This window comes from Penicillium coprophilum (assembly GCF_028826855.1).
Source record: "Penicillium coprophilum strain IBT 35676 chromosome Unknown utg000005l_segment0_segment0, whole genome shotgun sequence".
Classification (NCBI taxonomy): domain Eukaryota; kingdom Fungi; phylum Ascomycota; class Eurotiomycetes; order Eurotiales; family Aspergillaceae; genus Penicillium; species Penicillium coprophilum.
The window spans coordinates 777,728-801,250 of record NW_026622724.1 but is presented as its reverse complement, the minus strand read 5'-3'; the positions used below and the strand labels follow the sequence as shown (position 1 = coordinate 801,250).

Genomic DNA, 23,523 nt, shown 5'->3' with positions numbered 1-23,523 from the left:
GTCCCGGAGCTCTCTAGCTCCCCACGTATTTTCTGCCGCCTTCAACCCCTCCATCTCCCCATCCACAATCATGAACTCAACACCTTTCCAACCACCAAGCCCCGTGCCTCCTCGAACAAGCTCAGCAAATGCAACAAATGGCACCGGGAGCCCCTCACACCGACGTACGCTGTCGATAATGGACGAAGAACCGACGAAAACTGTACATCGACGCAACAAATCCAGTGTGGATGGCACCAAGTACAAGGATGGCACATGGTCCTCGAAGAATGATAAGATCCTCATGGGCCCATACGACTACGTGCACGAGCACCCGGGCAAAGATATACGGCGACAACTGATCCACGCCTTCAACGCCTGGCTGCAGGTCCCGCCGGCAAGCCTGGCGATCATCACCAAAGTCGTCACGATGCTGCATACCTCATCACTGTTGTAAGTTTGAAACCCCCACCCAACATCTCCCCTCTCACTCCGATCCATATACTCATGCTGACTGCATCGGCGCTAGAATCGATGACGTCGAAGACAACTCCGTTCTCCGCCGCGGCATCCCCGTCGCACACAACATCTTCGGAACAGCGCAAACAATCAACTCCGCAAACTACGTGTACTTCCTTGCCCTGCAAGAAGTCCAGCAGCTCAACAACCCAGCCGCGATCGACATCTACGTACAGGAGATGCTGAACCTGCACCGGGGCCAGGGCATGGATCTCTTCTGGCGCGACACCCTGACCTGTCCGACGGAAGATGAGTACTTGGAGATGGTCGGCAACAAGACAGGTGGGCTTTTCCGCCTCGCGGTAAAACTCATGCAGGCGGAGAGTACCACGGGCAAGGACTGTGTTGCCTTGGTCAATGTCATGGGCTTGATTTTCCAGATCTGCGACGATTACCTCAACCTTTCGAATACGGTGTACACAGAGAACAAGGGATTCTGCGAGGATCTCACCGAGGGCAAATTCTCATTCCCGATCATCCATAGCATTCGTTCCAACCCGTCGAATCACCAGCTGATTAATATCTTGAAGCAAAATACAAAGGATGTGGAGGTTAAGCGCTATGCGGTGCAGTATATGAAGAATACAGGCAGCTTTGCGCATACCAGTCGGGTAGTTGCGGATCTGCGCGATCAGGCGATGGCGTTGATTGAGGTGATTGATTCTACGCCGAAGATCAATGGAGCTGGTGATGGGCAGATGGTGCGTGCTATAGTGGAAAAGATTGTGGAGTCGACACTATCCGATCCAAACGCGCGCTAGTTATTTCTTTGTTCTTTTTGGTCCATTTGATATGATTTTGTGGAGGTCGAGTCTTTGTTGGATATACCCAATACCCAGTTCCAGTTATCTTGTTTTTACAAAGTTGGCTATATAGCTACGAGCGTTACGACGATATGATTTATGTTGATAAAATCTCAAGAGTGGAAAATGTCGGAAACGTACTCACCAGCACGCAAGTAAACGGTAGCTTCATTAAGAACAACGTCGATGTTCGGATAAGGGTATAATCACGTCCCTGCCATCATGAGTCATGTCGAGGTTGAACCCAGACGTGAGCTCTACTTACAATTGTAGATGGTAGATGATCCAAAAACGAGAAACCAAAAGTGCAACAAGTCAAAAACATCAAACATCCACAAACGCAATAAATCTATGTATATGTACCGAACACCAGAAATATAAGCTCACATAACCACACAGCAAGCCTTCTCGAGCTTGCGCAGAACCTTGGGCAACACCTTCTTGGCAAGCTCCTCGAGCTCGTCCGGCTGTTGCTGTCCTTGCTGCTGGTGGCCTTGTTGGTGTCCCTGCTGGTATCCCTGCTGGTGACCGGGGTATCCAGACGAGCCCTGGTGACCGTTGTATGGAGGCATAACAGCCTCACCACCAGTAAGGTTCACATAAATGCGACCAGCATTATCCTCAGTGGTATATTGGAGCCCCAATTCACGACACACCTGCTCGACGCGTGGCTTGATCTTCTGAATATGGTTCGCGGAGTGGTTTCCCTTGCCGACAATCCTATGTCGCGAAGCGGTATTAGACGCGTCAATTCCAGCGCACATGATTCTCGTTTCCTTTGGTGTTGATTCTGCTGGCGACTTACACATGAAGATGGGTTTGTCCATGCGACTTGGCGTATTTGATCCGCTCTTCCAGGATCTCCTCCGCCTCCTCGACGAATTGTCCGTGCAGATCGATAGTGTCGGCCTCAACGCGCCCGCTTGCATTGTTCTCGCGGAAGATAAACTCAGACGCTTGTCTGTTATATTCCTCCATCTTGCGGCCGTGGGCTTTTCCTTCCTCGGAGAGTTGCTTGGCGCCGGCGCCATCGCCGTTCGAGTAGGCTTCCTTTGACTGGTAGGATTGTTAGAGCCGATGCTATCTAGAAATGCGATTGCAAGGGTGGTAATCGAGCAATTGAAGTGGGTGGTCGCATACCCGGCTGAAACATTGTCCACGCTTGGAGGCTTCCTGGCGCGCGAGGTCGCGAAGTCGATCGTACTCCGCCTCGGCGTCGCTACTGTTGTCGTGGTTGAAGGCTGATATTGTTAGCGATTGCAATTATATAGAGCGATTGACGTATTTACATACCCCGAGGGCCCATGTGGGACATTTCGTGCGACATGTTTGTGATGATCAGAAGCCGGGGGGAAGAGAAGGGTACCTTCTTGAGGTGGGGAATACCCGAAAAATCAGATCGATCGATTTTGGGTTTTTCTAACCTTGGTACTTTTTCCGATCGATCCAAGATTCTGGCCCCATTGGAATTCACATTGTGGTAGAAACAGAAATGTACTCCGTACAGACTAATGAGTAGTATAAATGTGTATCAAATGATGTATACATTTTAGCTATAAAGCCACGAGTGGATGTGGACGATGGACCCCAGGGAATGATCTGCGTAGGTAATTTATACCTAGAGGGTGTAATACCCTGGTATTTGAGTTTAGTAATCAGGGCCAGGGAAAGTTCTCTAGACGCGAACTTCAATAGTCTCCATTGCCACGAGGAAATAAGTGGAGTCCAATATCAATTCCTCAAACAAAAGAAGCGGCAAATTGGCGGCAGAAAACGGCTAGAAGCACTAGCCTGTGGGTCTTTTAGTGTAAAACTTCAGGAACCATGGTAGGCAATGGAAAAGAGGAAATTCCCCTTTCACCCGTTCTTTTTTTAGCCGATTTGGACTTTTCCGGTTTACCTGCTGACTGATCTCCTTTGCAATGACAGAGATTGAATCTACTCGTAAGAAAAATAAGAACGGATCGACCAACATTAAAGGTGTGACAGTCGGTGTCTCGCCATTTTCACATCGTCGCTTAGGTGGATGGTGGGATCCACTGAAGATAAAACGGAGGATCCACGGATGTGCAGACTTGTCGGATACCTGTCGGGGTCTCCGTATTATCGTACAATATACCTCAAAGAAGTTCCAACGAAATCTCAAAGAACTAGACATGGAATGCATGAGATGAGGCGTAGACTAGTCTGATTGGGTAAGAGCACTGGCCTTTTGCTTTGTTTGCTTTGTTTCCCTCAGACTAAAATTATCCGAGACGAGATTCTGTTGAGATGAGGTCAGACGTCAGACTATACCTAGGTATGGAATGACCATGTGGAGTATGGAATAGAGAGTATGTAGTACGATATGCATAGATTGTACTCCGTATATGTTGTAAGTTGTACTCACATGTCAGGGGTTCCCTAGACCCATTGAAGAACCCAATTACCTGTTTAAAGTGGTCACATTTCCAGCAATCGCATCTTCCACTATGATTCGCTTTGTAGGTTGATATGCTGGTTTTGCTCTCCACACGATCTGCACGCCTCCAGGATTCCATATGTTTACATGCAGAAGAAGCATGTTCCATTCTGTAGGTGGAATAGATTGTGAGTACGGAGTACTCCATACGCCGTATCAGAATCTACCACAGATCTGCACATATGATATCTGTGCAAATGTAGAATACTCTCCGTAATACCAAAAAAGCAAAAGGGGCTGAATGGACTAGTCCGAGTCCCCACACCGCCCAATCAGCTGACTGCCGGGTATTGGGTAATCTGTGTAATCCAATACCGACGGAGTACCCAGGCAGTACATTCCCCCCCTAATTCCCCATTGTCTTTTTGGTAATTCCAGTGTATCCCCTTTCTCTGAAACTTTCCCAATTTCCCCCCTCTTGCCCCTTACCTTTGGGAACTTTTTATTCTCTCTCTTCTCCAGATTGGATTCGATTCGAATTCTTCTGCTTCCTTTCTTTTCGCTTTCTTTCATTTATACCCTTTTGCCGCTCCTTCATTTGATTGCAAAAGCACGTTCAGGTGGGTACCCTCTGATTTCTCCTTTGATATCTTGTCGAGCTTGCTATGGTAAATTCGGTTCCGACTCCTTGCGTCGAGATGCTTACACCAACTCTGAAACGCCGTCTGCCTCTGCTCGGCGGTGCTTGTACCACCTATGCAACCCCCTCGAGATCAATGCGATATTTCCCTCGGATGAAATTATTCCAGCTTGCTGACAGATCCGACTTGGACAGCCCCTGTAACAGACTCCCTACACGAACCCTTTCTCATCCACTTTCACCCCGTTGATTGCGACTTCATACCGTCAAAATGGGTTGCGGAATGAGCACCGAGGATAAGGAGGGGAAGGCGCGGAACGAGGAGATTGAGAACCAGCTCAAGCGCGACAAAATGATGCAAAGAAACGAGATCAAGATGCTGCTCCTCGGTATGGTTCATTGACCCCCCTGATGGGAAGACGGGCAGATGGCTGACTTGGGATACAGGAGCCGGAGAGTCGGGCAAGTCCACGATTCTGAAGCAGATGAAGCTGATCCACGAGGGTGGATACTCCCGCGACGAGCGTGAATCATTCAAGGAAATCATTTACAGCAACACTGTCCAGTCGATGCGGGTCATTCTCGAGGCCATGGAATCCCTTGAGCTGCCTCTTGAGGATGCACGCCACGAGTACCACGTGCAAACCATCTTCATGCAGCCCGCTCAAATCGAGGGCGACAGCATTCCCCCGGAGGTTGGAAACGCCATTGGTCAGCTTTGGCGCGACACTGGTGTTCAGGAGTGCTTCAAGCGCTCACGCGAATACCAACTGAACGACTCTGCCAAATAGTGAGTAGTGACTGCTCGCCTGTCGCATTACGACATAGCTAACTCGTTCCTTCTTAGCTACTTCGATTCCATTGAGCGCATTGCTCAGCCCGACTACCTCCCCACCGACCAGGACGTCCTCCGTTCTCGTGTCAAGACCACCGGTATCACCGAGACCACATTCATCATTGGTGACCTCACATACCGCATGTTCGACGTTGGTGGTCAGCGATCCGAGCGTAAGAAGTGGATTCACTGCTTCGAGAACGTCACCACCATTCTGTTCCTCGTCGCCATCTCCGAGTACGACCAGCTTCTCTTCGAAGATGAGACCGTCAACCGTATGCAAGAAGCCCTGACCCTGTTCGACTCCATCTGCAATTCCCGGTGGTTCGTCAAGACCTCCATCATTCTCTTCCTCAACAAGATCGATCGTTTCAAGGAGAAGCTTCCCGTTAGCCCCATGAAGAACTACTTCCCCGATTACGAAGGCGGTGCCGACTACGCCGCGGCTTGCGACTACATCCTCAACCGTTTCGTTTCCCTGAACCAGGCCGAGCAAAAACAGATCTACACTCACTTCACCTGCGCTACTGACACTAGTCAGATTCGTTTCGTCATGGCAGCAGTGAACGGTAAGCTCAGCCCGACCTTATTGCACAACATACGACTAACATTTCACAGATATCATCATCCAAGAGAACCTTCGTCTCTGCGGTTTGATCTAATGAACCTATCGGAAGTGTATCGAACCTAGATCGCATGTTTTTATTAACCGGGGCTGATCGGATCTGATCAAAAAAGCCTCGTTTCAAGATCCCGGCGTTGATTCTCTTTTGCGTTTCCTTTTCTTATTCTCCGTTCTAATTTCCCCCTTTGACACGATCTCTAGCCAGTTTTTGTGTTTTCTCTTGTCACTTCTGATATCCACGACAGAAAACAAGGATTGTCTCCCTTCCTTTTTTTCTCTTTCCTATTTCCTTTCTCTTTTTTTTTTTTCAACCCATCTGATTTGAATGCTGGATATCCTATCATCTCTCTCCCCATTTCTTGTTTATGTATGTAACCATATCTTCCCCCCATCATTTTCCTTGGTCTTGCGTCCGTTGGAAGCCAAGAGCGTCCATCTGGGCATTGGGCACGGGGAAATGGCAGGATCCGCGGATTTGAATGTTTCGTTCTTATGTGTCATGCCAGGCCGGTCGTTGGGTTATTTCAGAGTTCATTGACTCTTCAGGTTCTGACTCTTAATTCCACACTGTTTCTATACACCCTCCGATACGTATATATTCGTATACTCCCAAGTTGTAGATATCGACAATCGCGCTGTGAATATGTAGGTAGGTATGAACATCTAATCTATGCAGAGTGGAACAAGGGTATCGACGCATAATGATATGATCAAACCACCATAGACAGAAAAAGTCTCAAGACATCGGTAATGACCCTCAAAACCTCAACTTCGGTCCAACATAGACAATGAGAATAGCAACAACCCATAGTCCGAATATCCACGCATACAACATCATCCGCCCCCACAATCCCTTCCCCTCTGTCATCTTGCGCAACATCCCCATCCTCTTCCCCGCAGCCTCCATCGTCGTGCTCGTGCGGTCGATACCCGACACCGCACGGTCCAAAGCAGACTTCTCGCCCTCCAGCGTCGACTGGAAGCTTTGCGATGAGGATTTCAATTGCGAAGCAAGCGTTAGGAGAGAGCTGGTTAGATCTTCTTGTTCCATTCTGTGGGTACTCAGTTCGGTTTCGGTTTCAGCGAGTTTGGTGGTATTGCTTCCCGTCGCCACTGCTTTTTCAGTGTAGGCCGGTGCGGGGGTTTTGTGGCGGTTGCGGAGGGTTGGTGTTGGTTGGCTTGTTGATGATGCGGTTGGTGTTTGAGTTGTTGTTGATGCCACTGCGGGAGGATTCGTGGTTTGCTGCGCTTCGCTTGTTCCCTTTACTTCTCGTTGCAGGTCTGGCGGAGCTTTTGCCTGTTGATCTTCGGGTTGGGATACCGTCGCGATAGCTTTCTCGACGACGGGCTTGGAGAATAGCTCCTTCCACTCGTCATCGTCGTCAGTCTCGTCTTCTTCATCTTGTTTCGCTTCGGCCTTGGCCTCTTCTTCGTCGAGAATGGTTCGTATACGCTTTAGGAGCTCTCTGTCGCGCGCAATCTCGGCTTGAGCTTCATGTTTGCGGTCAAGGGTCTTTATTTGTGGGAGGGAGCGCTCAAGTTTGGTGAGGAGTGAGCTGGCATATTCGACGTTCTGAGCATTGGTCAGATTGTGGTTCTGATGAGTTTGTCTTGAAAGAAAGCTTTGGAACAATGGAGGAAATGCTTACCTTGTTCACGCGTATACGCTGGTATTCTGATTGTTGAATTAAGCGCCGGTCTGTTCCCGGAGAGAGGATATTATGTTCGAGTCTGGTGAACAGGCGGGCGACGTTGAGAAGAGCGAGATCTGGAGAGCCTTCAGAGGGGAATGCGGTTACGGTCATGGCTGCGACTTGGAGTCTAGGAAGTGCGGTCGCAAGTTGGAGATGTGGCGTCGATGTAGGCGCTTTGGAGATGACTCAGCATCAGGGCCGGATTTGGGTGGGGAACAACCGGGTGGATCTGAGGTTAAGTGCATCGACTCCATACACTACATCTATATACATCTATAGCAACATGAGCCTCCATCTTAATGAACATATTCGCTTGTGAGATTCTCAAGACCTCGTAGTTCCTTCGATGCTAGTACAGATGAGGCGGAAGGTCTTTCGGCCGGATTGGGTATCAACATAAAACGAAGAAGATCTCTCAGCTGGTTTGGCATCTCGATATTTTGTGTCTCCTGGTCAAAAGGTAAGAGAGCCTGTAGCTCGGGCATATTTTCACCAAGACTTTTGGCAATGCTTACTGAGACCTTGAGAAAATCGCCATCGACCTCGTCAGGAGTCGGGATCTTCCAGTCAGGGAAGAGCCGCTTGACTTTGGCCATGGACCAAGGCACGTTCAGAAGAAAATGAGTGCTACCCCAAATTCCTAAGACACCAGGTTTAATCCAGCACAGCAACATCGCGGCAACTGCCCAGACCTGCGATGGCTCTGCACACGGTTGACCAAGAAAAACCTCAGGTGCTCGCATGGCATATGGCTGAGCGTTGATCAGCTCGCCAACAGGGACTACTATAGGTGTGGAATATTAGTGAAGATATATCTGGGCTATCGATATTTTGTTTACCCAGTCCTAAATCTCCCACCTTGGCAGTAATACAGTCAGATTCAACGCCAGAAAGAAGAATATTAGCGGGTTTATAGTCTAGAGTAGTTAGTAGATGCTAACTCTTTCAAGACTTCAAGGTCAAGGATAGAAAATTTACCGGTGTTCACATATCTAGACCCTGCCAGCACAGCACAGCTATTTAGCGCTGCTCTTAGAACAGAAACGATAAGCGAATGAGTGCCTATGTCATTAGGCTGGTATTTCACCTCCGCCAGAGTGGTATCTAGCCATTCTAAGGCGATTGTGCTATCATCAATCACATCATATAGTTTTCGGAAGCACTGAGAGGAAGCAACACCGGGAAGGCTATAAGCATGAAGTTCACGGTTGAGATTTTTTACGGCAATTGCATCGTCAGGTAAAGCTCCTTTGATAAAAGCCCTACGTGGAAAGGTTAACCTTGTAGTCTAGATATTGTCTATGTAATAAGACGAACCATTGAGGGGCTTTCGGGGCGCTACGAGGGTGCTCATGTGGAATCACCTCGGCCTTGAAGACAGTGGAGATGTGCGTGTTATCTCCTTCAACGAGGTTGAGGATGCGGTAGTCCCAATAGGCACCTTGGAGGATGTTCCCCGCACAAAGTGATGAGATGCTTCGAATCAAAGGATTCCTTGCGGCATTTGAAGCTGGACGGATGAGATACATTTGGGAATATCCACGAGTTTTCATATGTGCGGATCACAAGTCGATACCCACACGGAGTGTGAAAGAACATGAAGAGAAGGTTGGAGCTTTGGAGGACGCCGAGCATTTACCCCTTGTTGGAGGCTGTGTGAGCCGTGGCTGTGTCGACTGGGATCCGAATCTTTGATGACCTCATATGCTGTACATGGTACGTTTTACGATCCAACTTGTCTTTGAATAATCTCTACGTAATATTCTAGGTCTGTCGCTATTCGCATTGTACGAGTTAAACTACGGGATAGCTTGATAGATTCTAGGTTTACCGAGATCGTATATGAGGTGATCACGACCGATCTGGGGGTTTCGTGAATCTGTGTCGAAACTACATGGCTTCAAGTACTAATAACCCCCATCACTAGAGCTTAGACGTCTTAGGCTGAGAAATGCCGGGTAATCAAGTAACAAGTTGATCGAACTTTGATTGATTGTACGGGCGACTAAGTATGCCACTCAGGGCATAACCCTCCTATGATAATATTGCCTGGCAGTATTTTAGTAACCAGAAAGTCCAATGCCTGATTTGGTTCGTTTAGATTGAAATATACCGGGCCTCTACGTTATTTAAAATAGTATAAGTCAAAACACCTAAATTACGATGACACAGAGAGGGCTTACATATGTGAGCGTTCTTTCTTCTCGGTATATCTAACAGACAAGATAAATTTGCAGTGTTATTAAATACAGATTTCGTTTATTTCGCCTAATTCTGCGTGCTCAGTGTAGTCGGCATCACAGACTAAAGTTCCTCGTGACCACCCGGCAGTCGAGACTTCCGGTATGCTTGTATATTGTGTTTAGCTTCATGAAATGTGAAGGCAAATCGAGCACCAGCTAGTGCTTCTAGAAAAACGTCCGCCTCCGAGTTAGCTCCGATAATCCTAGCATGCTCACCGACACTCTGTCTCACAACACGTGCGATAACTGATCGATCACAAGCATTACCCAGAATAATGATTTGATCGAAATCTTTAGATTCGTGTTCGGTCTCAGCTGCTTCATCTGTGATTGAAAGACTAGATTAGTTGACTCAAGTCGCGGAATATACAAGAGACAAAAAAATAGATTCGGGGTTTATCTCACCTTGTATGCAGGTTAGAAGGTTATTCAGTCCCTCCGCTAGCACGCTGATATATTCAGCTTCAGTAGTCTCGATATCTTCCCAGTAGAGGAATGCCTCCTTCTTCTGACCAATCCACCAATCATCCAGTTTAAGAGGCCATTTATGGGGCAATTCCCCTTCAGATGCTTCTTCGTCCCACGACTCAACATCGCGTTCCGCCTTCATCAAAAGCCGTGATTGCCAGATCGCGGAAGACAGAGTATTGTCTGAACCACCCTGATCCAACTGTTGTTGGATGTCCATGTTGGTCGAAATAACCCTTTTCGTAAGTCTGTGGTTGAGGTTCATGCAGCCCATTGATTCGAGTGGAAACCTCAGTTTACACCGCGTGTCACGTGTTCGAATGTCGAACTGCCATGCGCCATAATCGATGATAAGAAGCTTATGAGATTTAGCAGCCAAGTTGACTGCTGTGATTTCATCGTCCAGTATGTTTGGTTCAAGTGTCGCCAATAGTGTGTGAGGGCTTATTGGTGGGAAAGTGGGCATGATCCCAGCCTCCTGAGACGCTTCAATGACAAGCTCTCGGACCTCAGGGCTGAAAAATGGGGGGAACAGGATGAGCGCGGACGTAATGTTAGTGCGCTCATTCGTCCATGAGAGATGTTTGATTACTTCAAAAGCTTCCAGAAATCCGAACTTTATCTGATCTGAAGAGAGTTCCTCATCCGCAATAGGGCATTTTGAACCAAATAAAGCATCTCGTAGACTATACACATTGCTGAAGAGGCTAGAGTGACGTTGAGGTTTGGGACGGCGTTCTTGATAATAGTTCCAGCGCAGCAGACTCGTGACTTTGGAATAATTTGGAAGACATGCGGAAGAACCACCGGAATAAACACCTGCCAAGGGAATCCACTGGTCAATAGAAGGGACACAGGCAGCGGTCCTGGATTCTTATTGGATTAGTGGATCAATCACTAGAAAGATGATGTGACTGGAAGACCTCTCACACTGTATCAAGAGATAGGTTTATCGCGATTGGCTGCGGGTCTGTTGTATCGCTACATGGCGATGTGTTGTTGTTCGAGGCATGGGCTAGCCCCCAGCAGACAATAAAGAGAATCGCTTGAAGACAAGATGATGGCCCCGCCATCTCGCAGTCTCCCTTAATGGCTTCAGTCTGCGTGACCGAATTTTGTGGCTTCTCTGGCCTCCCACGATTAATCTGCAGGGGTAATAGACAGCCACTGAGATCCGAAACGTTGAAGAGGATTCGCAATATTCTACCTGGTTCAACGAATCATAACGGTATTATTACGATGACTCCTTTGATATGTGAGGCTATCACTACCGCTGTTTTTTGCCAAATTATCAAGCGGTAAACTAAAATAGGTTAGCGTATTTCGATTTATTTTGAGTAAAGTAGCAAGAGTGTCGAGGTAGATCTGATTTCGAAAACTACTGTAACCGAATAAGAAATCAAAAGATTCTTGTTTCTGCCCCTGGAGTGACGGTGCTCAGTTTCATCACACAGGGCATTTCATGTCACCGGGTCGTGGGTTATACTGTATGCTTATGATAAAAAATCACTATTTGGAGGTTATAGCTCTCGTAGTGAAAGAGATCAATACATATGGAATAAAGCAAATATTTGAGTCCAAATAAACATCACCACTAATTTGAAGATAGACGGCGGGAATGTAGGTATGGATATCAGCTGGTAGTCTTTCCTCTGCCGTCTCCCTTGATTGCTGGTTTGGTAGCGATAGCACATTGGCGTCACCTAATAATTTCTTCGTGAAAGATACGCCGTGATTTATTAAATGGCATTGCCCTCATGGAGAGTAGGAGAATGTGGGTTTGAGAGTACTTCTTGCGAAGCGCTGGCCAGAGCGATCAGCCATATTTTGGGTTAGATATATATTAATCTTTCCTTAGGGGCATAGGTATGACGTTTAAGAGGAAATTAGCGCTTCTATTTAGGCTCTGACTTATAGCTACGATGTTTCCTAGCACAACCTAGAGTCCAACATTGCCCATCACAATTCCATCTACGTAGATCACAAATTTGATGCGCTCCAGAAAACTGCTGATAGATATTCGGTGCTCCTAACAAGCACCCTGACAAAAAGTCGAGATTTCATTTGGAAAGCAAGCTTTTTTTGTTCTTGCGGATTGAAACGGGGTATGCAGTATCAATAGTGTGGTCAGTCAACACTTTTGAAACCAACCTGTATTACGTGCGGGTTAGATTTATGGGTGAGTCAAGCGTATCTCACTTCAAATAATACGCGAATTGAGAGCCGAGACACGCAAGATCGTTGGAGTATCAGGTTCCTGTTTGCTATGCTTCTCTAGTGAAAGTTCAATAACGCGGGAGTTTCATTTCGTCCGGGTTTGAAACCCACTCCATCACGCTAGCCAGACTTTCTGAGATATAAAACGATTCATCTCTACGCATTCGCATCTACATAAACCAAGAAATTCCTTATCTCAAAAGTCCAACCCAAAAAAAGAGCACTCATTTGATTACTCGTATCTACCCTTTTGCGGTAACTTAAGGTACAGATATGATACGACCCCATTCAAAGAAAATACTTCGCCTGATTCTTTATCCATCGACATATAAAGGGCTAACATAGTGGAGGCCAGAACAGATTAAAGAAGCAATATTGCCCGAATTGAACAACAAATAGTGTTTCCATCATCATGTCTACGGAGCAGAGCAATGGGGGCTTTTCTAATGCCCATGCTGATGAACATGGTCAGTGTCTCACAACTGAGAATTTCCACGTCTGGAACTAATGTTGCCGAAGGATCCGCAGGGGATCCAGCTTCACCAGATGCAGCCCTGGCTGCAGTTCCACCACGGCAGGCTCAGATCGAAGCCCCGCCAGAGAAAGAGCAGGCCTCGGTTCATCTAGGACAGGCCCAGTTACCCGCTGCTTCGGCGACAAGCGATCAATTATCTTCCCCGTCGGGGGCCTAACAGGCCACACAGACATGTACGATGCAGGGGAGCTATACAAGCCCAGCGATTCGGACCGTCGGTTTATGATTACAGATATCCTCCGTGCCCCAGATGACCCAAATACAATTCAACGTGCTTGGGAAAAGAATATTCCTGATAGCTGCAACCTTAATTACAAGCAGCTGATGGCTATTTTGCACCCTGGTAGGGTTCCGACCTCAGACAAGGCAGACGCCGAAAAAGCATTCCAAGAAAATAGACATCGAACTCTCTTGCTAATGAGTTTCAAGGGGTACAATGGGCTGGAGCGGAGCTTGACAAACTCGTTCCTGGGCAGGCAAACAAAAACCACCATTTCTTTCGGGGAGGAGGATCTGCGAAGTCAACGGGTTCTTGCAGATCTCTCCAACGAGACATGAGCTTAATCACCGGCCCTGGCTAGGGCTTCCTGCAGAAGATTGCCAGCCTGTAGGATGACCCGTTTCGACGAATCGGTCTCCTTTGCAATGGAGTCATGGCGTTCACTTGTGATTCATATCCATTTGATCATACGCAATCCAATTTTGTTAGAAAAAATCAAGAATCTCGAAGAAAGCCCTCAAACTATCAAGCAGATAATTACCTGAATATGATATTCTGACACATATCATCACATACTTGTCATATACTCATGTATTGCTGACCATGTATTGAGCAAAATAAAGATCTCTGCCACCCAAAACACTCGACCGAAGAACACATTTCAAGCCCACGATTTTTCAAGGAAAGACATTATTCGTGAAATAGTAAACACACACAAAGGGAAGAGAATAAGAAAGAAAGGCATCACAGGAGGCATCACAGGGGACATAACAAACGACAAGAAAAAAAAGATATCAGTAACTGAACCCCAGTCTGAGATACCGTGAGAAAGAACAAGACCACCCGAGTCTATTAAATGGACGGAACAGGCCAGCTAGCTGTATTCAACAACCACCCGCTTCCAGGTTCGCCCTCCCTCGGCATCCTCATCGCACATTTGCTGGACCGATTCATTGCGTTTTTGCACTTCCTCCGCTGCCTCAAGTGACGAAGCCTTGGAAGATGTAGGACTACTCGCATCAATGGCGGCTCTCTCGTTTTGTTGTTCTCTGACTTGTGCAGCGAGGGTTCCACTGCTTGGGAGGAGGCTTGTATGCGATAAAGGTTGCAGGATATCACATGCAGATGGATATTGCGAGTCCGTGGAGATGATATCGCCTTTCTCCATGATGCTAGACTGGAGCCAGAAGTCTTGGTCTGTTTGTTTGATTTCAGAGATGTATGCTTGTCTCCGACGATCTCCGATATACCGGTGGATGAAGATGAAGCCGAGAACAGAGAAGCTGATCAGGGTAATCACTGGTAAGACAAGTGCAGTAGTCGACTGCAGGTGTTCACACGACAAATAGTTGTCTCCTTGTTCCACAGTGTGCATCACGGGATTTGGGGTTGGATAACGTCCACCACTCGCAAAGAATATGTTGAAACTGTCTTCCCTGTAGAAGGGGGAACAGCTCAACTTAAGACTGCGCGTGTGGGGAAGTAAATCCAGGCCAGACCTTGAAGGATCTTACGCAGTCAAAGATACGAGTATTGACTCGAGACGATGAGCGGACTTGGCGGGGAGCGGAAGGAACTAGTGGGATGGTGTGCAGGAGTGGGCTTATTTAGTCTCTATATAAGAGTTGGAGATCGAAATAGATCCCAAATAGGCTGTGGGGGGTGATTGAAGATCGAAGCATGTATCTGCAAGATAGGGCTGTATACTGTAAAAAAAAAAAGCAAGCCAAAAAAAACGAGAGCCCGACAACCGGGATTTCCAAGGCAAATTAGAATTAATTGACAGATCGAAAAGCCAAATACCAGATACACACAATCCTCCAATACAAAATATACAGTCTGTTGCCTCCATTGTATACCCAAAGTGGGTAGACACGGCCAGCCAGCCCTCTCTCCACTCAGCTTGCCTCCTACACGCCACTGACACATTTCTTTATCTTACTCTCCCGGTGCTCCCAACGCTCTCAGACGTTCTCATAAATTTCAAATCTTATATTCCCTAATAGAGACAATCCGTGCCGTCGACGATCCATGTACGCTGTACTCCGTACTCCGTACATAACTCCGTCTTCAGATTGGCGTTCAGCTGGCGCCTGCATGGGTCCCCGCGCTAAGCACTTTCATACATCGAATCACACGGCAAGATTTCTTTCTCGGCTAGCAGAGTGGGCTACACGAACTCATGCGAACAGTTCAAAATCCATTTTTTTTTCTCCTTGTCTAGATCAATCGGAGGTAGAGGGGTCGCCCTGGTTCGGATGTCCAAGCCTGCGAATCAGAGACTCAAACCCACCAACGCAAGCGATGGTATACTGCGTTTACTGTATTTCACTGAATTCCTCTAAAAAGCAAAAACAAGGACATAATATAAAAAAATACAGTCTAAAGTTTAGCGGTGACCATCTTCAGCTCCTCTTTGGCTTGTTCACGCAATTTGGCACGAAGAATCTTGCCCGAGGGATTCTTCGGTATCGCATCGAGGAATACAACGCCCCCGGTAATCCGCTTGAACGTGGAGACCTTGTCGTCGATGAAATGCACGATCTCCTTTGCGGTGGCGGATTGACCGGGTGTAAGCACTACATATGCGCGAGGTCGCTCATCGTTGTTGCTAATCTGATTTAGAAAGAACCCCAAAATAGACCAAAAGGCAAACATACCTGATAACTCCGATCACTGCAACATCTGAGATCGCCGGATGTTCTAGTAGCAGAGCCTCCAACTCGGCGGGCGCCACTTGGTTCCCCTTCACTTTAATTAATTCCTGTTCATCTTAGTTTCTTGTCTCTCTTTTTTCTTTTCTATAAATACCTTCATTCGATCCACAACGTGGAATTTCCCATGGTCATCCACAAAGGCAATATCCCCCGTGAGCAGCCAGCCATCTTCCGTTTTGGTCTCTTGAGTGGCCTTCTCATTACGCCAGTAGCCTTTCATGACATTCGGCGCACGAACCCACAGCTCGCCACGAGAATTTCTCTCCTTCACCTCCATGCCATCCATCATGATTTTCGCCTCGCAATTGGCATTGAGCTCACCGACAGATGCAGAGGTACTGATTTCCGAAGGAACCCATCCGGTAACAGAGCAAGTCGCCCTATGAAGAACCAGATGGATTTAGTTTCCAACCAAACAGAAAAAAAAAAGAGAGCAAAAAAAAAGCAAAGAACTCACTCAGTCATTCCCCATCCTTGTTTAATATTAATCTTTCCCGGAGGCCACAACTTCTCAACCTCTTCACAAACCTCCCTCCCCAAAGGCGCAGCACCACTCCCAACCGTTTCCACACTACTCAAATCATACTTCTTGACCGCAGGATGTTTCGCCAATGCAACCACAACCGGCGGTACGAGAATCAAATCTGTAATCCGGAATTTCTGCGTGTATTCTAGCAACTTGATAAAATCAAACTTCGGCATGATATACACCGGCGTCCCACGGTATAACGCAGCCGCAATGAAGATATTCTGTGCCATCGCATGGTACATAGGTAAGAAGCATAGCCAGCGCGAGCGCGCAAGACGCGCCTGGTAGTCTGGATGCTGACTTGCGGTGTGGCAGTACTGGAGCATATTAGCGACGTAGTTCTTGTGAGAGATCTCGACGCCTTTGGGTCGGCCGGTTGTGCCGCTTGAGTAATTGAGTGCCAGGGTGCGGGACGAGAGGGCTGGCGTGTGGAGTTCTTCCCAGAGGAAGGCGCGGCCTTCTTCCTCCGAGGCAAGAAGGTCGCTCCAGTATGCGCAGCCTTGTTGGGGGTTTGTCAGGCCGTCGTAGATGGAGTTGTCAAAGGTGAAGATGCGGTTTGTAGGTAGGTTGGCTTGTTTGGCTGCTTCTAGACCTGTTTCTAGACTGTTGCTTGCGCAGAGAAGGTATGTGGCGCCGCTGTCTTGGAGTTGGTAGGCTAGTTCGCGGGCTACGAAGGTTGGGTTGGCGCCGGTGAAGATTCCTCCGGCCATGATCACGCCGAGGAGAACCACGGGGAAGAAGAGGTCGTTGCCTGAGAAGAGGAGGACGCGGTCTCCTGGCTGTAGGCCGGATTTGCGTAGGCCGGCGGCGAGCCGCTGGCTCCAGAGGCGGAGATCATGGGTGGTGAGGCAGTGGGTTTCTGGACGGGCTGCTTCCAAGTAAGATTTGTGTGTTTTGGAGAGAGATGCTGTGGGCGATTGGAAGAGAAGAGAGGCTAAATGGGTGTCTGGGATATCGATTGTCCAGCGGGATTTATATGGCATGTTGTGAATATAATAGGGAATGTTTTCAATTCTTGCAATGTTAATTCAAGAAGTCGTAGGAACAGGCTTCATATAGGCCAGTATATCGTCTCAGGCACAACTTCATCACTCATCTCCCCGCATCGGCTAAAGCGACGTACATCTTTTGCGGGGAACCTGGACCGAAGCCTCGGTCTTCACGGTGATGTCACATATAGCCTATTAACTGACTTATGTAGACTTGATACAGCATAACTTGGTGACGTGGAGTTGAAAGTGGAAATAATGCAATTGTTTTGAAACTGAAGCTCCATGAATCATCTACTACACCCCGACCAACCCAGAATACACAAAAAAAAAGAAGAGAAACAGCAAAAGGCTATAAAGAGCACATTCATGAATCCTCCCCACCCAAACAGGTAACGGTTGCCTTCATCTCATTGACCATTTTCTCCTCGAGTCGATTCTCGGCCCCACAAGTCGAGTCAAGAGGCTTCTGTCGGGACCACTCCACTTCTTTCTCATTGGTCGCGACGATGCGCGCACGCAGAGCAGCGCGGCGACCGAGCAGCTCCTCAATATCTTCCTTGACTTGTACCCTATCCCATTTGAGATCTTGGATGGCCGGTGTGTCAACACCGGCACTGGCACCCGCCTCACGGAACCGGTCCAGAATGTACGAGATTAGGGCGAGTGAATAGGCCTCGGAGACCATGCTGAGGCTGATCCACTTGGAGGTCGGAACAGAAGAAACGGCCGTGTGGGTGGAGAATGCCTCTGTCGCGCGGGTCAGACGGGACTCGAATTGGTTGATGAACGCTGCCACCTCGGGCGCGGTCCGCATAACACTGTAGAGCAGGTTTAGGCATAGAGGAAGGAATCCTCCAGTCCAGATAGCGTACAGTCGAGGAACGGGGTCAAAGGCTCCAAATGCTTTCTTTTGGGTGAGAATGTTGGTGAGACGGCAGGTGGACAAGTTCATCAAGACACCCTCAACGGCAAGATGCTCGGCGAGCATGGGCAGACTTGACATCTTGACCAGGATCGAGACGCTGAGCTCTGCGTAGACAGGGTCGCCTGCGACGGCCAATTGATCGGCCCAGGAGAAAAGCGTCGTTGCATGGCGGGCAGTGTCGTTTTCCTCGATGTGGTACACGATATGCTCATAGAGACGATCGGCGTTCTTCACTTGCAAGGCGGTCTGCAGAATGGCGATGATGATGGCGAAATCTTTCGGTGCGCATTTCTCCGGCGCGTCATGGAGATAAGTGGTGAGAGATTTGAAGCCCTGGGCCACCACTGTCTTCACGACTTCCACGATGACCGTCAGATCCGAAGAAACCTCGGCCTTCTTATTGATAGCTTCAGGGGCACTCCGCGAGGGGCTATCCAAGTGGAATTGGAGCGAAAGGAATAACACGTTCAGGAGAGACCGGAAATAATCAGTATCGTTATTGATCAAAGCGTCTTCGTATGTCAGATGTCGGGCTCGCAGTGCCGTCCATGTAATCTCGAGCAGCTGGAAGACTTCGGCACCTCTGGCGTTTACCTCGACGAGCCGCTGGAGAAGCGCCTGGGCGAAATCAACGCGCGTTTGTTGGATTCGATCAAAGATGGCTTCAGGAGGACCACTGCTAATATTGGCCTTCAAACAACTTTGCGCGACCAGTGCCATTGACTTTCGAACTTCGGTATCGGGCATGAAATCGGCACAGTGCTCGATAGCGAAAAACTTCCAGCTATGGAGAAGGCTCTGTTTCGAATTAGAAAATAAACTCATTTGCAGTGAACGGAAAACTTACCACCTGCGCCTCAACAAGAGACAGATTGATGTTGGCGCGCTCAAACTCCTCGGCAAAGCCACGATTCTTGCTACCAGCCCAGGCAAAGTCGTAGGACAGCAGCTTGTCTCCCATACTCAAATCATAGTAGTAATCCCGTCCCAGACTACGGACCTCGAGCGGCGTTCTTTTGAAGTCAAAGATCTTGCAGCCCGAGTAACGCATCTCAAAGTTCTTCTTCAAGTTGGCATGCAATGAGGAGTTGTATGCTGACACTTCAACTGCATCCTTGGCATACCACGACACCAATGGAATCAAGGTCTTTATAAAACTTCGGTCACCCACCTCCTTTGCAGAGTGCAGGTAAACCGCACACAGGTCCGCCACAACGGCTGCAATCCGCGTGGCATAGATCTGATCCATCACTGGCAGAGAAGAAATTTTCAACTTTGACACGTGGTTAATTATGCTGGTGAAGAACTGAGGATGCTTGCTCAGATGGGAGGTGGCCCATGGCCAATTTTCTTGCGCACGAGAGACAAACTCGAGGAGAGCCAAGGCTACTTGCGGCTCCTGTTGATCAATGTGAGACAATTTCTCAAGTGCCATTTTCAGGAAAGGCACACTCCTCATACTAAGACCACCAGAAGCGGTTTCCTTCTTCAGAGTCTGGCGAGGGGATGATCCTGTGAGAATGAAGACTGCAAGCCACTGTTGGCGCTTGCTAACAAATGTCGATAGCAGCTGCCATACTGCAAGAAGTAGGGGCCTATCACACATCGGCTTGTCAAGTTGTGACAGTACATCAAGGAACAGACAGGAAGACTCTGCCCCAAGGTGGCCGACAAGGGAAGGAGGTTCATTATCTGGATTTGAAGCGGCGCTGGAGATCAAGATTTCGAGAAGTGAGACAACCGGTAGCCTGTAAGCATCATGCAGCGCGTAGAGCTTGACTAGAACTGGGCTGGCCTTGAACAATTGTTCCTCCAGAAGCGAGCCAGGCTGTTCGGCCAGTTGTGCAGCCTGCACTAGTTTGATGCAGAGCCGGAGTGTAGATTTGAGCTGATTCTCGAAGAGGGTGAGATATCTGAGGTGGAGTGTTGGGGGAGTCTGGAGACCCTCGGCGATCAACCGAAGAATTGGATTGAACGGCAGGTCAGCGGTTGACCGAGGGCGCAGCATGTCCAAAATATAAGCTGCAGATGTAGAGAAGACGCCGGTAACTTTAGTCTCTAGTTTCGGGCTGTCATTGATTCCGAACGCATAGTATAGAACACGTTCGAACGAAGTGGCAAGCATGGAATTGATTTTGAGCCGTTGTTCTGGTAGATTGAATCTCCAATTTCCACTGCTGTTGAAAGTCTCCAGCATTGTGCGAGTGAAGTTCAACATAATAGTTCTCATGACGTGAGACGGAATACCGGCACTCCAATCAGATGCAATGGATGATTTGTTTGTCACGCTGCCCGGGCTCTTTCGCAATACTGCCCGAGATGCGGCATCATCAATGACAGCTTCCACGAGGTCGACACAGCTTAGGAGGAACGGATACTCGCCGGAAGGAATTTCCATTGCTGAGACGATTGCTGTCATAACACCACCCTTGCCGTCAGACCCAATGAGACTGCTGCGGCCAAGGAAAGGCCATACCCGGCTGGGGAGGACCTTGAGGAGTGTCTTGATAAAGCGCAGGCAAGCTATGGTTGCGTCCAAAGAATTCCCTAAATCTCCTCGGGAGCCGATGGTCTGCAAATTGCGTTCAAAGATATCGAATATCACAGAGATGATGTCACCTTGTTTACACAGCCCATCACTAGCCATCTCTAGAATCCTCTTGCCACTTGCATCGCCAGAAATCTGCGTCTTAGAGTTGGCTATCAAGTCTGTCAAAAGAGCAATGATTTCCGTGGCAGTGTCGTCTGTCCACCCAGGCGAGTAATCACCGGTCTCGCTCCATTCTTCAAGCCAGCTTCCAAGGAAGCTTAAGCAGGAGTATCGATGCTCCCACATGATAACCGCGGGTTTTGAATCGGATATGACTTGACCAACGGCCTGTCGTGGAATCTCGGAAGACCCGCTGACGATCATAGCATTGCTTGGTTCTCTCTCCAAAAGCCGGTTCTGAGATGATGTTTCAAACATTGGGAGGGGTTGGAGCAGGGATACAAAATCGGCGTTCTCGTCCTCTCGAATGGTGGCATAGCCTTGGAAAGTGGGTGAGACAATCTGTGTGAAGGACGTCATGTTCTCCACCTCCTCAAGTATAGCCGGCAATCCTTCTTCATTCAAAGAGTGCCCACTGACAAGAGCGCGACAGAGCTGCAGAAATGGGGACGTTTCATAGGGGAAACGGGACCGTGCAACGCGAAATATGCCATCCATCAACTTCTGATCCCCGGCAAATAGAGACTTAGGATCGCTGGCAGGCCCTAGAGAATCTGAGTCTCTTGATAGTTCGTTGTCATCGTCACTTAAGATCGCCAAAGCCGACCCCACGATTTCCGGAGAGTAATCCAAGAACATAACAGCAACTCGAACAAGGTCGAGGAGAGACAAGCGCATCCATCGGATTGTCAGGCCATCATCGACGGCTGACATTGACCCGGTCTTACGAGCCAGGGCAATAACGGTGTTGAACGCCGATTCTTTGAGGGCATCAGACGTAAGAATTGGTATAGCATCTTCAGCTGTGCTTTGCGGGGTTCTCGCACAGTCAAGCAATTCTTCATAGTATGACTGTTCAGATGCTCGTGATAGTCCTGCATTCTGCGTCTGCTCATTGTAGGAGATAGCCGAATGATGGCTCAGATCACGTTCTCGTCTATTTCTCGTGTATTCTGCAAGCTCCTGGATGGTATACAAGATTAGACCCCATGAGAAGGCAGCCGGATTAGCGGTGTTCAGATCACCGCATGCAGTAAGAAAGATCTCATTGATTTCAGAGATTTTCTCCTTGCACCAGAAGTAAGGCTGGGTCGAGGACTGAATGGGTGTATCATTCTGAATCGAAGAGATGGCGAGGGAGGGTTTTAGGAACGCCAATGTGGTAAGTGATACGAAAGATTGAAGGGGCAACAACACTTCCACCGGTTGTTGGGAAGGCTATAAGAGATTGTTAACACGAGAACTCAGAATATTCCACTGGCCACTTACCACTTGAATTGTCTCTAAGAAGCTATAATCAGCCATGAGCCTTAACCAGGACAATAGGAGGTCTGCAGTTGGGAACTCCACTGAGGCTTGAAGCTGGTGGAATATGAGTTGCACAATATGAACAATCTCCTCCACGAGACTTGTTCTCCAGATGTTCTCTAGTTCCTCGCTGCTTTCTGCAGCACTGAGCCAGCCACCTTCTCCTTCCAAGATCTTTAACCGGCTGCGTATCGAGCTAATGCAATCTTGAAGAAATTGGTTCAATCCATCACCAGTCGACTTCTTTTGGAAAATCGTGGTCCCTATTTTCCGCAAAGCAAGTTTGCGATCATAACTGGCGGGAGCGGTCGAGTCGGCTGAGATACCATCGTGTAGGGACAGAGCAAGCAGCTTGCGAAGTGTCTTCAATACATGGGTTGCCTCGGAGAGATACACCTCGCGGATTCGCAGACGTCGCTTTTCCTCTTTTTCGAATGACTGATCGCCGTCGCTTCTGGCTGTTTGGTTCAATAGATTGGCGAAGTTGGGGCCGGCCAGAGAGCCTCGAAGATTCTCGGTCCCAGCCGCGCTCTGTAGACTGGTCGCTTCCTCGCTGGAAAAGCCGATTGTGAGTCGCGTTGCCGGGCGGTTCTGCCATTCCAATATAGTGATGCGAAGAGCAGTGATCTCGTCGATTCCGGCTTCCTTGCTCAACCATAGCGCATCAGCCTTGATCTCCTTCAGATCAAAGGAGCTTTGACCATTGGTTTCGACATGAATTGCGGCAGTTTTGGATTCAAATTCAGTTTTGGATTTTGCGGAAGGGGAGGGAAACGGTTTTAGGCCGTCAGAGAGTAGGCGAATAGATTCGGGGTGCGAAAAGAAGACATCGATATTGCCTCTATCGTCAGCATGGCTTTCGGTATCAATGGCGTAGAGAAAGGCTCTTTTCCAGGACCTGCAATGAATTAGTATATTTCTTCCATAGCAATATGTGATTAGAATGGACATACAAGAGTTGAACGTCCCCGGAGAAGCACTGGTCCAGGGACGGGAAATAGGCCTCCGGGACGGGAGCCATTTTGGGCAATTAGATCATCATAGGATAGAAAGAAAGAGCGGAACGAGGCGACACCGTGGAAGGTGACAAGAGAGCGAGAAAAAGGTAGATGGCGAGCGTAAGGAGCTCTTGTATTGAGAGGGAGCTTCAAAAGAATATTCAC

At 48.3% G+C, this 23,523-nt stretch overlaps 10 protein-coding genes across 10 annotated transcripts; 3 read left to right on the top strand and 7 right to left on the bottom strand.

The window, feature by feature from the left end:
- Nucleotides 1-70: 70 nt before the first annotated feature.
- Nucleotides 71-1,259, top strand: N7500_007885 (FPP/GGPP synthase family protein; the record flags this gene model as incomplete). The annotated part of the gene is made up of 2 exons (XM_056679029.1): nucleotides 71-432; nucleotides 509-1,259. The coding sequence occupies 2 exons, from the start codon at nucleotides 71-73 to the stop codon at nucleotides 1,257-1,259; spliced, it is 1,113 nt and encodes a 370-aa protein (XP_056529401.1).
- A 425-nt stretch (nucleotides 1,260-1,684) lies between these two features.
- N7500_007884 (Smr domain-containing protein) lies at nucleotides 1,685-2,628 on the bottom strand (the record flags this gene model as incomplete). Its single annotated transcript, XM_056679028.1, has 4 exons — nucleotides 1,685-2,021; nucleotides 2,107-2,357; nucleotides 2,442-2,542; nucleotides 2,595-2,628. 4 exons carry the CDS (start codon nucleotides 2,626-2,628, stop codon nucleotides 1,685-1,687), a joined length of 723 nt encoding a protein of 240 aa, XP_056529400.1.
- A 1,964-nt stretch (nucleotides 2,629-4,592) lies between these two features.
- gpaA (guanine nucleotide-binding protein subunit alpha gpaA) lies at nucleotides 4,593-5,839 on the top strand (the record flags this gene model as incomplete). The annotated part of the gene is made up of 4 exons (XM_056679027.1): nucleotides 4,593-4,731; nucleotides 4,790-5,132; nucleotides 5,190-5,746; nucleotides 5,796-5,839. The coding sequence occupies exons 1-4, from the start codon at nucleotides 4,614-4,616 to the stop codon at nucleotides 5,837-5,839; spliced, it is 1,062 nt and encodes a 353-aa protein (XP_056529399.1). The 5' UTR covers nucleotides 4,593-4,613.
- A 720-nt stretch (nucleotides 5,840-6,559) lies between these two features.
- Nucleotides 6,560-7,607, bottom strand: N7500_007882 (uncharacterized protein; the record flags this gene model as incomplete). The annotated part of the gene is made up of 2 exons (XM_056679026.1): nucleotides 6,560-7,375; nucleotides 7,452-7,607. The coding sequence occupies 2 exons, from the start codon at nucleotides 7,605-7,607 to the stop codon at nucleotides 6,560-6,562; spliced, it is 972 nt and encodes a 323-aa protein (XP_056529398.1).
- A 185-nt stretch (nucleotides 7,608-7,792) lies between these two features.
- On the bottom strand, nucleotides 7,793-9,025 carry N7500_007881 (uncharacterized protein; the record flags this gene model as incomplete). The annotated part of the gene is made up of 4 exons (XM_056679025.1): nucleotides 7,793-8,280; nucleotides 8,336-8,413; nucleotides 8,475-8,758; nucleotides 8,814-9,025. The coding sequence occupies 4 exons, from the start codon at nucleotides 9,023-9,025 to the stop codon at nucleotides 7,793-7,795; spliced, it is 1,062 nt and encodes a 353-aa protein (XP_056529397.1).
- Nucleotides 9,026-9,800: 775 nt separating this feature from the next.
- On the bottom strand, nucleotides 9,801-11,280 carry N7500_007880 (uncharacterized protein; the record flags this gene model as incomplete). The annotated part of the gene is made up of 3 exons (XM_056679024.1): nucleotides 9,801-10,063; nucleotides 10,145-11,073; nucleotides 11,138-11,280. The coding sequence occupies 3 exons, from the start codon at nucleotides 11,278-11,280 to the stop codon at nucleotides 9,801-9,803; spliced, it is 1,335 nt and encodes a 444-aa protein (XP_056529396.1).
- A 1,556-nt stretch (nucleotides 11,281-12,836) lies between these two features.
- Nucleotides 12,837-13,517, top strand: N7500_007879 (uncharacterized protein; the record flags this gene model as incomplete). The annotated part of the gene is made up of 3 exons (XM_056679023.1): nucleotides 12,837-12,891; nucleotides 12,944-13,041; nucleotides 13,086-13,517. The coding sequence occupies 3 exons, from the start codon at nucleotides 12,837-12,839 to the stop codon at nucleotides 13,515-13,517; spliced, it is 585 nt and encodes a 194-aa protein (XP_056529395.1).
- Nucleotides 13,518-14,053: 536 nt separating this feature from the next.
- On the bottom strand, nucleotides 14,054-14,554 carry N7500_007878 (uncharacterized protein; the record flags this gene model as incomplete). Its single annotated transcript, XM_056679022.1, has 1 exon — nucleotides 14,054-14,554. The coding sequence occupies one exon, from the start codon at nucleotides 14,552-14,554 to the stop codon at nucleotides 14,054-14,056; it is 501 nt and encodes a 166-aa protein (XP_056529394.1).
- Nucleotides 14,555-15,561: 1,007 nt separating this feature from the next.
- On the bottom strand, nucleotides 15,562-17,640 carry N7500_007877 (acyl--CoA ligase; the record flags this gene model as incomplete). Its single annotated transcript, XM_056679021.1, has 6 exons — nucleotides 15,562-15,790; nucleotides 15,840-15,943; nucleotides 15,991-16,276; nucleotides 16,354-17,439; nucleotides 17,549-17,564; nucleotides 17,619-17,640. 6 exons carry the CDS (start codon nucleotides 17,638-17,640, stop codon nucleotides 15,562-15,564), a joined length of 1,743 nt encoding a protein of 580 aa, XP_056529393.1.
- A 141-nt stretch (nucleotides 17,641-17,781) lies between these two features.
- N7500_007876 (nucleoporin) lies at nucleotides 17,782-23,381 on the bottom strand (the record flags this gene model as incomplete). The annotated part of the gene is made up of 4 exons (XM_056679020.1): nucleotides 17,782-19,140; nucleotides 19,190-22,270; nucleotides 22,322-23,258; nucleotides 23,314-23,381. The coding sequence occupies 4 exons, from the start codon at nucleotides 23,379-23,381 to the stop codon at nucleotides 17,782-17,784; spliced, it is 5,445 nt and encodes a 1,814-aa protein (XP_056529392.1).
- Between the last annotated feature and the right edge of the window lie 142 nt (nucleotides 23,382-23,523).